The sequence below is a fragment of the Piliocolobus tephrosceles genome, chromosome 9, assembly GCF_002776525.5.
Source record: "Piliocolobus tephrosceles isolate RC106 chromosome 9, ASM277652v3, whole genome shotgun sequence".
Classification (NCBI taxonomy): Eukaryota; Metazoa; Chordata; class Mammalia; order Primates; family Cercopithecidae; genus Piliocolobus; species Piliocolobus tephrosceles.
Window position 1 is genome coordinate 69,289,052 of NC_045442.1, and position 13,115 is coordinate 69,302,166.

At 43.9% G+C, this 13,115-nt stretch overlaps 1 protein-coding gene across 1 annotated transcript in view; it reads left to right on the forward strand.

The window, feature by feature from the left end:
* Positions 1–11,335, forward strand: part of OIT3 (oncoprotein induced transcript 3) — a 40,907-nt gene extending 29,572 nt beyond the window's left edge. Inside the window, exons 7-9 of the mRNA XM_023204980.2 lie at positions 2,287–2,702; positions 8,517–8,616; positions 10,664–11,335. Coding sequence (XP_023060748.1) covers positions 2,287–2,702; positions 8,517–8,616; positions 10,664–10,834 — 687 coding nt within the window. The 3' untranslated portion in view covers positions 10,835–11,335. The remainder of the gene's footprint in view (positions 1–2,286; positions 2,703–8,516; positions 8,617–10,663) is intronic.
* Positions 11,336–13,115: the final 1,780 nt, after the last annotated feature.

Below are 13,115 nucleotides of genomic sequence, written 5' to 3' on the forward strand. Positions count from 1 at the left end.
TGGAGTCTTGCTCTGTCACCCAGGCTGGAGTGCAGTGGCCAGATCTCAGCTCACTGCAAGCTCCTCCTCTTGGGTTCATGCCACTCTCCTGCCTCAGCCTCCTGAGTAGCTGGGACTACAGGTGCCCGCCATGTCGCCTGGCTAGTTTTTTGTAGTTTTTAGTAGAGACGGGGTTTCACCGTGTTAGCCAGGATGGTCTTGATCTCCTGACCTCGTGATCTACCCGTCTCGGCCTCCCAAAGTGCTGGGATTACAGGCTTGAGCCACCGCACCCGGCCTCTTTTCTTTCCTTTTTTTTTTTTTTTTTTTTTTTTTGAGATGGAGTCTCACTCTGTCACCCAGGCTGGAGAGCAGTGGCACAATCTCGGCTCACTGCAAGCTCCACCTCCCAGGTTCATACCATTCTCCTGCCTCAGCCTCCCCAGCAGCTGGGACTATAGGCACACACCACCATGCCCAGCTAATTTTTGTATTTTTAGTAGAGATGGGGTTTCACCGTGTTAGTCAGGATGGTCTCGATATCCTGACCTTGTGATCCACCTGCCTTGGCCTCCCAAAGTGCTGAGATTACAGGCGTGAGACACCGCACCTGGCCTATCTTGGCTATTTTCTTTGTCAGTTCCTACAATGTTTCATCATGATTTTTAGCTTCCTTGCATTAAGTTAGAACATACTCCTTTAGCTCAGTGAAGTTTGTTTTTATCCACATTCTGAGGTCCACTTCTATTATTTCAGCCATGTCAGCTGCAGCCCCATTCCAAACCCTTGCTGGAGTGGTGCTGTGGTCATTTGGAGGAGAGAGGGCACTCTAGCTTTTTGAATTTTCCATGTGTTCTTGCACTGATTCTTTCTTATCTTTGAGGGCTTATCTACCTTCAGTCTTTGATGTTGCTGATCTTTGGATGGAGTTTGGGGGTTTTTGTTCTCCCACTTTTTTTTTTTTTTTGAAATGGACCCTCACTCTTGTCACCCAGGCTGGAATGCAGTGGTGCAATCTCGGCTCACTGCAACCTTTGCCTCCTGCATTCAAGCGTTCTCCTGCCTCAGCCTCTTGAGTAGCTGGAATTACAGGCCCATGCCATGACACTTGGCTAATTTTCGTGTATTTTTAGTAGAGATGGGGTTTCACCATGTTGGCTACTGGTCTCGAACTCTTGACTTCAGGTGATCCACCTGACTGGGACCTCCAAAGTGCTGGGATTACAGGTGTACTGATTTGGCCCCCCCCCCCCCCTTTTAACAGTCTGGCCACCTTTCTGTAGGGTTGCTGTGGTTAGCTGGGCATCTGCTCCAGTCCCTAGTCACCTCAGATTTTCCAGTACTTGGAGGTATCACCAGTGAAGACTGTGAAACAGCAAAGATAGCAGCCTGCCCCTTCCTCTAGGAGCTCCATCCCTGCACAGTACAGACCTGTTGCCAGTCTTAACATACCTGTAGATGGTGGTTGGAAACCCCGGTTGGGAGGTCTCACTCAGCCAGGAAGAAAAGGATCGGGGACCTGCTTAAAGAAGCAGTCTAGCCCTGCTTTCATAGAGCAACGGAAGTGTGCTGAGGTACCATTTCCATCACCCCCTAGTCAGGTTGAGCTCTCCAAAGCCTGGAGACTGAAACAGCTAAGTTGCTGAAACAGCAAAGATGGTGGCCTGCCCCTTCCTCTGGGAGCTCCATCCCAGTGGGTACAGACCTGTTGCTGACCTGAACACACCTATAGGAGGTGGCTGGATACCCCATTTGGGAGATCTCACCCAGCCAGGAGGAACAGGATTGAGGACCCGCTTAAAGAAGCCGTGTGGCCATGCTTTCCTAGAGCAGCTATGCCATCCTGGGGTACTGCTTCCAATTCTAGACAGTTTGGACTCCCTGCAGGCTAAAATGGCTGAGTTGTCCAAACAGTTGTCCAAACAGCCTACCCCTCCCCCTTGGCACTCCATCGCAGGTAGAAATCAAAACTCTGTCTGCTGGAGAATATGGGCAGAGCCGGTAGGAGGCCCCAGTTGGGAGGTCCCCCCCAGAGATAAGGAGCAGATCGGGATCCCACTTAAAGAAGCAGTCTGGCTGTGTTTTGGTAGAGCTAAGACTCTTAACAGTCAGGATGGCTTGATAACAAGAGGAGGGCAGTGGGAAAAAACAAAACAAAGCAACACTCAGTCTTAGGCAACCAAATCTCTAATGTGTTTTGAGGTAGATAGACGCTGGTAGAATGTTAAGGTGAGAGGGGAAGATAAAAAAAACTCTGTAGAAATAAACAGACAATCTCTTTCCTCTCCTCACCCTGGCCTGGCTCAGGTGGTGAATGACAAGATTGTGGCCAGCAACCTCGTGACAGGTCTACCCAAGCAGACCCCGGGGAGCAGTGGGGACTTCATCATCCGAACCAGCAAGCTGCTGATCCCAGTCACCTGCGAGTTTCCATGCCTGTACACCATTTCTGAAGGATACGTTCCCAACCTTAGAAACTCTCCACTGGAAATCATGAGCCGAAATCATGGGATCTTCCCATTCACTCTGGAGATCTTCAAGGACAACGAGTTTGAGGAACCTTACCGGGAAGCTCTGCCTACCCTCAAGCTTCGTGACTCCCTCTACTTTGGCATTGAGCCCCTGGTGCACGTGAGCGGCTTGGAAAGCTTGGTGGAGAGCTGCTTCGCCACCCCCACCTCCAAGATCGACGAGGTCCTGAAATACTACCTCATCCGGGATGGGTAATGCTGCTGCGGGAATGGTCTCATCACTCCTTGTTCACATCCAGCCTCTAAGTTCACAGCATACCCAGTCATTTACTAAAACTGCATGGCACGACTGTCAGCTCTTTATTAGTTCAGGAACCACTTACTGACATTTTGGAGGTAAAACTAGTGAAGAAAAGGAGAGTCAAAACTGGTTCCTAGGCCGGGCACAGTGGCTCATGCCTGTAATCCCAGCACTTTGGGAGCCAAGGCGATTGGATCACCTGAGGTCAGGAGTTCAAGACCAGCCTGGCCAACATGGTGAAACCCCGTCTCTACTCAAAATACAAACATTAGCACTCAAGAGGCTGAGGCAGGAGAATCACTTGAACCCGGGAAGTGGAGGTTGCAGTGAGCCAAGATCACACCATTGCACTCCAGCCTGGGTGACAAGAGCGAAACTCCTAAAATCTTAAAAAAAAAAAGGCTCCAAGGGGTCTAACCCAGGTGACTGAACAGATGCCATTAACCAAGATGAAAAGATGTATATAGAAAAGCAGATTTGAGGTAAAAATACTGAATTTGTTCATTCAAAATGATATATTGAATATTTTAATTTTTTAGATACCTGCAGGATGCCTAGAAAGAGAAATTCAGTGCGTATTCAGCGGAAATGCATGATCAGTTAGACTCAGGAACATGGTCAGGACTAGAACTGAAGGACAGGCAATCACCCAATTTAGAGATGAAACTGTAGGACTGAGTAACCTGCTCGGAGACGACAGAGCACATGTGAAGGTGGGGGCTGAGATCCCATTCATGTGGCTGAGGGTACAGCGGACAAGAAGGCAGCAAACATAAATTCCTCTTTTAGGAAGTTTGGTAGTCAAGGACAGAGAAGAAATAGTTGGTAGATTTTAGAAGAAAGATATAGATATAGCAGTTTGGTTTTGTGCTTGGTTTTTTCGGGGGTGGAGGGCAGTGCAAGGTTTTGCTCTGTCACCCAGGCTGGAGTGCAGTGGTGCAAACACTGCAGCCTCGATCCTCAGGCTCAAGTGATCTTTCCGTCTCAGCCTCCTAAGTAGCCAGGACCACATGCGCATGACCATGCCCAGCTAATTCTTTTTTTTTCTGGAGACAAGGTCTCACTTTGTTGCCCAGGCTGGTCCTGAACACCTGGGCCCAAGTGATCCTCCTCTCTTGGCCTCCCAAAGTGCTGGGATTACAGTGTGAGACACCATGCTCGGCCCCTACACTTGTTTTATACAAGAGAGTTCCATGGTATTTCCTAAGGATCCTTGGTGGGATCTGTAGGTGTCCTGAGGTACCGATGGAGACCTAGCCCTTTTCACAGCCATTGCCTACATTCCTAGGAAAATTACACTCAAACCCAAACTCATAGCAGTATCTCATGAGCTTCTTCCTTGTTCTCCATGTCAGGTGGTACACAGTCTCAGGTGGGGTCAGGAACTGCAGCTTAACCAAACGGAGAACGGTCCAGTACGAGCTGCTCAGTGCCCTCGAGGGCTTGCCCTCTGCCGGCTGGCCTGCAGGCTCTTGGACATTACTACTCTGCTTTTACTCCTCCTGTTTCTCACCACAGCCAACCTTCACCAGATGCTATCAATCTCTTGCACAGTGATATTTCATCCCTTGATGCACATAGGATCAACTGAGATGCTTTTTAACAAATAGCGGTGCCCCAACCCTGTCCTCTCTATTCCATTCCTATTGTCTTAATTCCCATCTGCATTATCTTTCACCTGGACAGCAAAGCAGCCTCTTAACACAGCCTCTGAAACCTCACCTTTCACATCTCAGCTCCACAGAGCCCCTGGGTGATCCATTCAAACAGAAAATATGATCTTGTCACATCCCTGCTGAGAACCTTTTAATGGTTCTTTATTAGCTTTGGTCAGTAAGTCTGCTTCTCAGAAGGTGTGCTTCCAGCCTCAGATTCTTGTAGCCTCCTTAAGCTCATTTTCATAATGTGGAAAGTTTGTCATCCTGAGCTACTCTGGATGGCCAGCAGCAGAGGGCATCTGCAGATACATGGATTTCTTGCCATGCTAAGGTGATTTCTAAAAAGCTGTAACATGAAAAGAAGAAGCAACATTTTGTATTTATTTTTTCAGGGACTAGATTTACTTTTTTTGCAGTGATAGATTTTTGTTCCTTTTTACTTTTTTAAAAAAAATAACTTTAGTGGAGTACTATTCACATACAATAAATAGACATATTTAAAGCATGTAGTTTGACAAGTTCTGATGTGTATACCCATGAAGCCATCATGATAATCAAGATAATAAACATTTTTCTCACCCTAAGTTTGCCCCTGCCCCTTATATTTAGTTTTTGAAAAAATAAGAATATAATCATAACTCACTGAGAAAAACATGTAACCCACAAACTTAGTAGAGCTTGTGAAACTTATTTATCTATGTGTTATTCAGACTCTTGGTGAAGGACCATTTGCTGTTATTTTATTTTATTTTATTTCTTTTTTGAGACAGAGTCTCACTCTGTCGCTCAGGTTGGAGTGCAGTGGCACAATCTTGGCTCCCCTGCAACCTCTGTCTCCCAGGTTCAACCGATTCTCGTGCCTCAGCCTCCCAAGTAGCTGGGACCATAGGCATGTACCGCCACACCCAGCTAATTTTTGTACTTTTAGTAGAGATGGGGTTTTGCTGTGTTAGCCAGGCTGATCTCGAACTCCTGACCTCAGCCTCCCGAAGTGCTGGGATTACAAATGTGAGCCACCACGCCCAGTCATATTTACTTTTATTTCAGACAATTCTAAGAAGCTGCACTATTTATTTTGCCAGTCCTTATCACATACAGAAGAGAAAAAAATATATATGCTCTAGAAGAAGAAAAGCATAGGCAAAAATGTGAAAACCACAGCAGTGTGGCCCTACTTTGTAAGCAGGCAAATCATCCTGTCTGTTGTGCTGTACAAGAATGATGTGTGCGAGATCCTCCAGCTCTTGGCGTGGCTCATGGGCCCTTACCATCTGACCTCAGCCCCCTCTAGTTTCTGCTCCTGCCAAAGGGAATTACAATTCCCAAACTGTCACTCCTGAACACCCTTCTGACTTTGCACATTGCTGTTTCCTCTGCCTGATATCTTCTTCCCCACCTTTTCTTCCTGTCTGATCCTTACTGGTTCTTCAAGATTCATGGAGAGTTTACTTCCTCCATGAAGCCTTTCCTGGCACCTTTCTCCATTTGAACTAAAAATCTTTCTTCCTTTTTCTTCTTCCTTAATTCCTAGCATATAGTAAGGGTCATTAAATATTTGCCAAGTAAATAATTGAAAGAGTCTTTATAATAATCATAATTTGGGGCTAGTCCACAAACCTAAAATAAACATAACTCACTTTATTTATATTTACAAATTGTTTGATTATTCGTTTCTTTGATTTTTCATTGTCCTCAGCTTAAATTTAAATCAAGTTGCTTCTCCGCTGATATTGAGCACATCTGATTCATCTCCCTCTAATTTTTGTTGGCATATGCTCTGAGAATACAAAATGATTTAACACAAGCCTAAGCAAAATATAGCTAGAAAGTTAATCACCAGAAAAAGAAACATACTAAATTCCAAAATCAAGCATTGAACAAGTTTTTGATAAGGAATTAGTTTTGATTCCATTATACCGTTGTTACTTTCTTTCAGTACATGAATTTGGTGCTTGGAACTAGCATTGGCTAGTCACAGCAAACCCCAAATCAAGAGCCAACATTTGTCCTGGTTTCCATTCTGCAATGTGTTACCTTGTAATAACCCCTTCTGCTTCATTTTTTCTTTTAAAGAAAAAGCAGTTATTTTGAGATAAAGATAAATTGAAAATGCTCAGGCACTTAGATTAAAAGTACTATTTTAATATCAAGGCTTACTATTATCTTAACATACTGGACTATAAACTCCTTGACATCAGAGACCATATTATTCATCTTTATGTCCTCTGCAGCAGCCAGCAGGGTGTTTTGCATAGATTAGGTATGCTATGGATATTTGCTATAGAATATAATCAGAAGAGGGTATAAATGAATTTTAACTCAGGAAAATAAAAATGAATAAATAAATACAAGAAATAACAGAAACCACATTATGTTTAGATCCTTTTCAGTTCAGTGGAATGAGGTGCTGGTAATAACACTAGTCAAGATGCCTTATTTTAAAATAATTTTGTTGGATTTTTTAAGTGCACCAAAACAGCAGTTAGCAAGGAACTAGAAAGCAGTCTGGCTGAGCACTATCGTGGCTCATACCTGTAATCTCAGCACTTTGGGAAGCCGAGGTGGAAGGATTGCTTGAGTGGTCTTGAGTTCAAGACCAGCCTGGGCAACATAGTGAGATCCCATCTCTACAAAAAATGAAAAAGTAGCTGGGCATGGTGGCACACACCTATAATCCCACTGAGGGGCTGAGGCAGGAGAACTGCTTGAGCTTAGGAGGTGGAAGCTGCAGTGAGCTGTGACTGTGCCACTGCACTCCACCCTGGGCAACAGTGAGAGCTTGTCTCAAAACACAATGAAAAAAAGAAGAAAACAAAAGAAAAAAAAGTGGTCTGTGCATGTGGAGCAAGTACCCAGTTTAATCGGCTTTAATATCTGACCCCACTTTTTTCCTGGCCCAGAACACAGGAACTATTAGGTACCCACTAAAAGGCAACTATGTCCAGAAAAAAAAAAAATCCTCTAGAATCTAGAATGGGAAAAATAATATGAGGGTGATTCTTGGCCTATAAGAAGTTTCATGAATATCCAAAACTTTGGCCTCAGCTAGTGCAAACATAGTTCACTGCAGCCTATGCCTCCGGGGTTCAAGCGATTCTCGTGCTTCAGCTTCCTGAGTAGCTGGGATTACAGGGGGATACCACCATACTTGGCTTTTTTTCTAGAGACAAGGTCTTGCTGTGTTGCCTAGGCTAATCTCGAACTCCGGGGCTCAAGTGATCCTGCCACTTCAGCCTCCCGAGTAGCTGGGACTACAGGCAGGCACCACGACACCTGGCTAACTTTTTGTATTATTTTAATAGAGATGGGGTTTCACCATGTTGGCCAGGCTGGTCTCGAACTCCTGAGTTCAAGCAACCCTCCTGCCTCAGCCTCCCAGAATGCTGGGGTTACAGGCGTGAGCCACCTCGCCCAGCCAGGAGTGCTTCTTTTCCCCCAGCTAACCCTGAGGTGAACCTAGGAGTTTCACTTTAAGCAGTAGACCTGAGATTAAAACCCCAAAACTCTATCAAACTGCAATTTAACATTACATTTGGGAAAAGAGAAAACAATTTGGAGATGCATGACTTTTATCCAGTAGAACCAGTTATTATCTAAGAAACTTGGATATTTATGTCACTTTGATGCATGCACTGCAGTTCCATAACTTTTGTATCCCCTTCAGTGGTCAGTTGCTATTCGGTGTCCAATACATCATTAATAAATTTTGTTAAAGAAAAGCCTTCTCAAATCAATACTAAGGTACATAGAGGCAGAATTCCTGCAATATATTGCAAATGGAAAGACAGCCTTACTAGCAAAAGGTATCTGAAATAAATGATGTTGCTGTTGCCAACATTTAAACGCATTAACTTAACAGGAAGCCCTGGTGTCCAGTTTGTGAGTACAGTGAATGATAAATGGGACAGATGCTATTAGTGAAAAAGGCTAGGTCTGAAGAGGACTTCACAGGGAAAAATTTAATTTTTCTTTCATTCCCAAAAAGCTTGAGTACAGTCCAGCCTCCTCCACCCCTTTGGCTCTCCTTGGGCCAAAATGTTGGGCTAGATTGTTTTTCCACCTCTGTTGAAGCAATCAAGTCTTATATGCTATCTGCCCTACTTTCAGCTGCGTTTCAGATGACTCGGTAAAGCAGTACACATCCCGGGATCACCTAGCAAAGCACTTCCAGGTCCCTGTCTTCAAGTTTGTGGGCAAAGACCACAAGGTAAGTTGAACATCTTTAATTTATAACCCCTGAACCTGAGCCTTTTTTTTTTTTTTTTTTGGTGTCCCAATATATTGACATTCCAAGAGCCCACTGTGAGGATCTGCATGGGCTCAAGAAAAAATACAGAGAAACTGGCCATCGAGAAGTTTAACCCTTTCATGCATGTCACACCCCACTGCCTGCCAAAATCACTGTGCTGTTCAAAGAAAGTACTATAGGATCATAATTTAATTTAAAATCTTTGCGGGCAGTTATGGTTGAAAAGTCAGTGTGGTGATTGGTCAAATGGCAAGGGATATGGACAGGAAATTCACAGAAAAGACAAATAGTGAAATGTTCACTGAAAATAGTACTTAAGTGCTGATGAAAACAATTATAAGACACCATTTTATACATATTAAATTTATGAAAATTATAAAATACAACACTTACAAGGTTACAGGGAGAAGTATACAGTGACAGTATAAGTTGGTACATTTTCTGGAACATTGTCTGATAATATGTAATAATAATCATAAAATCATCATATTCTTTTATCTAAAAATTCCAATTCTGACAGTTTCTTAAAAACAAAACAAAACAGAGGCAGGTGGATTGCTTGAGGCCAGGAGTTTGAGACCAGCTTGGGCAACATAGCAAGACCGCTTCTCTACAAAAAATTTTAAAATTAGTTGGGCATAGTGGCACACACCTGTAGTCCTAGCTTACTCAGGTGGCTGAGGCAGGTCACTTGAGCCCAGGAGTTCAAGGTTACAGTGAGCTATGATCAGGCCATTGCACTCCAGCCTGGGTGAGAGAATGAGACCCTGTCTCTAAAAACAAAAAAAAAAAAATTGTTTTTTTTTTTTTTTTTTGAGACGGAGTCTCCCTCAGTCGCCCAGGCTGGAGTGCAGTGGCACGATCTCAGCTCACTGCAAACTCTGCCTCCTGGGTTCACGCCATTCTCCTGTCTCAGCCTCCTGAGTAGCTGGGACTACAGGTGCCCGCCACCACAACTGGCTTATTTTTTGTATTTTTAGTAGAGACGGGGTTTCACCGTGTTAGCCAGGATGGTCTTGATCTCCTGACCTTGTGATCCACCCACCTCGGCCTCCCAAAGTGCTGGGATTACAGGCATGAGCCAACGTGCCTGGCCCCAAAACAATTTTTAAGCCGAAACAGACAAAGTGTGTTGGAAGTGTTTGAAGAGCATTGTTATAAGGGAGTAAAAGAAAAAGCCCCAAACAAACAGGGCTAAGGGCCACAGTATATCAATTTAATGCAATATAAAGGTTATTAAAATGATAAATATGGGAAAAGCAGACATAAAAACTGTTGTCATAACAATTTACAGGCATATTAAATATATTACATTTAAAAAACATGTATACTCATGGATAGAGGTTATAAAGAGCTATATAGAAAAGGTTGCAGTGAGATAAGCTGAAAGTTTTTTTATCGTTGTTGTTAGAGTGTAGTTGTCGAAACATTTAAACAAAAGGAAGTTGAAGAGACCGACACTCTTTTCCACACTGCTTATAAATATATGCAGGTCCCTTCCAGCTATACCGTGGTTACAGAACAACTGCTGACAATGATGGCTGATCCTGATCGCCCTCAATCAGGCAGGAAGCCCAGGCAGCTACCTACCGAAAGGCGCTTGCAGAGAACACTGGTTATTTGACAGCACAAGTGCATGGGAGCCAATGCTATCCCCAGACCTTGGTGTGAAGAAGGAAGATGTTCTAGTAGATGTTACTTCACAAAGGCCTCTTCTGGTCCAGCTCCATGCGGGAGTTATGAATATGGGTTTCTTAATCACCCACGTGACTTAAATGCAACGTTTACCACATTTTTTACTAAATGTATACATTTTGGCAAGTTCCTTAACCTCTCTGTTTCCTTATCTGTAAAACGGGGATGATAACCTCTACGTGTGGGCGTCCTTGTTAAGATTACATGAGTTAATGTTTGGGAACATTGAGTATTGTGTCTGGCTCCTTGAGGGTGCCCCCCAAGTGGCAGCAGTTATTGTTTTTATTAACAATCGTGATCATCTCTTCAGGAAGTGTTTCTGCACTGCCGGGTTCTTGTCTGTGGAGTGTTGGACGAGCGTTCCCGCTGTGCCCAGGGTTGCCACCGGAGAATGCGTCGCGGGGCAGGAGGAGAGGACTCAGCCGGTCTACAGAGCCAGACGCTAACAGGCGGCCCCATCCGTATCGACTGGGAGGACTAGTTCGCAGCCACACCTCGAGTCCCTGTATTGGGTGGCTCTGCTCTTTGGAGCTTCTCCCCCCGGCCCTCTAAGAACATCCGCCAACACCTAGCCTCAGACTTCACACTGAGTTCAGACTCCCAGCACCAACTCACTCTGATTCTGGTCCATTCGGTCCGCACAGGCCACAGCACTGCTGAACAACGTGGCCTGGGTGGGGTTTCATCTTTCTAGGGCTGAAAACTAAACTGTCCACCCAGAAAGACACTCACCCCATTTCTCTCATTTCCTTCCTACACTTAAATACCTCGTGTACGATGCAATCAGATCATAAAATCAGAAGCCGGGTATAATATTTCAAGTAATAAACCCTAGAAAAATTAAACAGTTACTGAAATTATGACTTAAATACCCAGTGACTCCTTAAATATGTAAATAATAGTTATACCTTGTAATTTCAATTCAAATGCAGACTAATGATAGGGGATTTGGAAGTTTATCAATAAAACAGTATATAATTTTAAAAGTAGTATTTGGTTTTTCTGCCTCATACTATTTTCTTTTTCTTTTTCTCTCTCTCTCTCTCTTTTTTTTTTTTTGAGATAGAGGCTTGCTCTGTCACCCAGGCTGAAGTGCAGTGACGCAATCTCAGCTCACTGTAACCTTTGCCTCTCTGGTTCAAGCAATTCTCCTGCCTTAGTCTTTTGAATAGCTGGGACTACAGGCATGTACCACCACACCCAGCTAAATTTTGTGTTTTTAGTAGAGATGGGGTTTTTCCAGGTTGACCAGGCTGGCTTGAACTCTTGGTCTCAGGTGATCCACCCACTTCAGCCTCCCAAAGTGCTGGGATTACAGGCGTGAGCCACCGTGCCCGGCCATCTTTTGATGCTTCTAATATATTGCCTTAAGTGAAATATTTTTACCTAATAAATATTAATAAATTCATCAACATGTATTTAAGTGCTTCAATGAGATGTAACAGAATTAAAGTTTGGTACCATATTCCCTGTTATTTGGTATTCTGTACCCTCAGGTTGATAAGATAATAGAAAAAAGTATACAATTCTGCCATACTCTGTTTTGTAGGTACTTAATAAGTTTTATTGAAATAAACTTATAAACCACAAAAAATAAAAATATAAACCACAAAGATAAATTTTATCTGCAGTTAACTCTAATTTCTTTATATGCCAATTAATTTTATGGCCTTTACATAAGATCAGAAAAGTTTTTCTGCTTTTAGTTTTTAAAAGTTGCTGCAGCCTGGGCTTAGTGGCTCATGCCTGAAATCCCAGCACTTCAGAGGCCAAGGTGGGAGATTTCCTTGAGCCCAGGAGCTCAAGACTAGCCTAGGCAATAGTGAGACTTCGTCTCTACAAAAAAATTGTTTTAAATTCACCTGGCATGGTGGTGTGCCACTGTGGTTCCAGCTACTTGGGGAGCTGAGGTAGGAGGACTGCTTGAGCTCAGGAGGTTGAGGCTGCAGTGAGCCATGGTAGTGCTCCAGCCTGGGTGACAGAGTGAGACCTTGTTTCAAAGAAAACCCCAAATCCCAAAAAACAAACAAACAAAATGCTACATTTAATTGTTCTTAGTAGAAAAGTAAAATTAACAAAAGTAAGGGCAAGGAGAAAAGGATTTAGATAGAAGTCAGCAACTTTTTCTGTAAAAAGCCAACTGGTAAATGTATTAGGCTTTCTGGGCCCTGCAGTCTTTGTCACAGCTACTCAACTTTGCTGTTGTAGTACAAGGACAGCCACAGAGAATATGTAAACAAATGTGAGCATGGTTATTCCAAAAAAGGATTCAAAACCAGGCTTTGAGCCAGGTGTGGTGGCTCCCACCTGTAAACCCAGCACTTTGGAAGGCCGAGGCAGTCGGATTATTTGAGGTCAGGAGTTCGAGACCAGCTTGGCCAACATGGTGAAACCCTGTCTCTACTAAAAATACAAAAATTAGCCAGGCCTGGTGGCAGGCATCTGTAATCCCAGCTACTCAGGAGGCTGAGACAGGAGAATCGCTTGAACCCAGGAGGCGGAGGTTGCAGTGAGCCAAGATCTAGCCACTGCACTCCAGCCTGGACGGCAGAGTGAGACTCCCTCTCAAACAAATAAACAAACAAACAACAACAACAACAAAAACAGGCTTTGGGCTAGGCTTGGTCCACAGGACTTAGTGGGCCAATTTCTGCTGTAGATTAGTGGCCCCCAGCCCTTCTGTGCAGCAGAATCACCTGGAAAACATTTATAAAATACCAGTGTGTATTCTTTATTGGTTTGTTTTAAAGGATTCTCAGGTG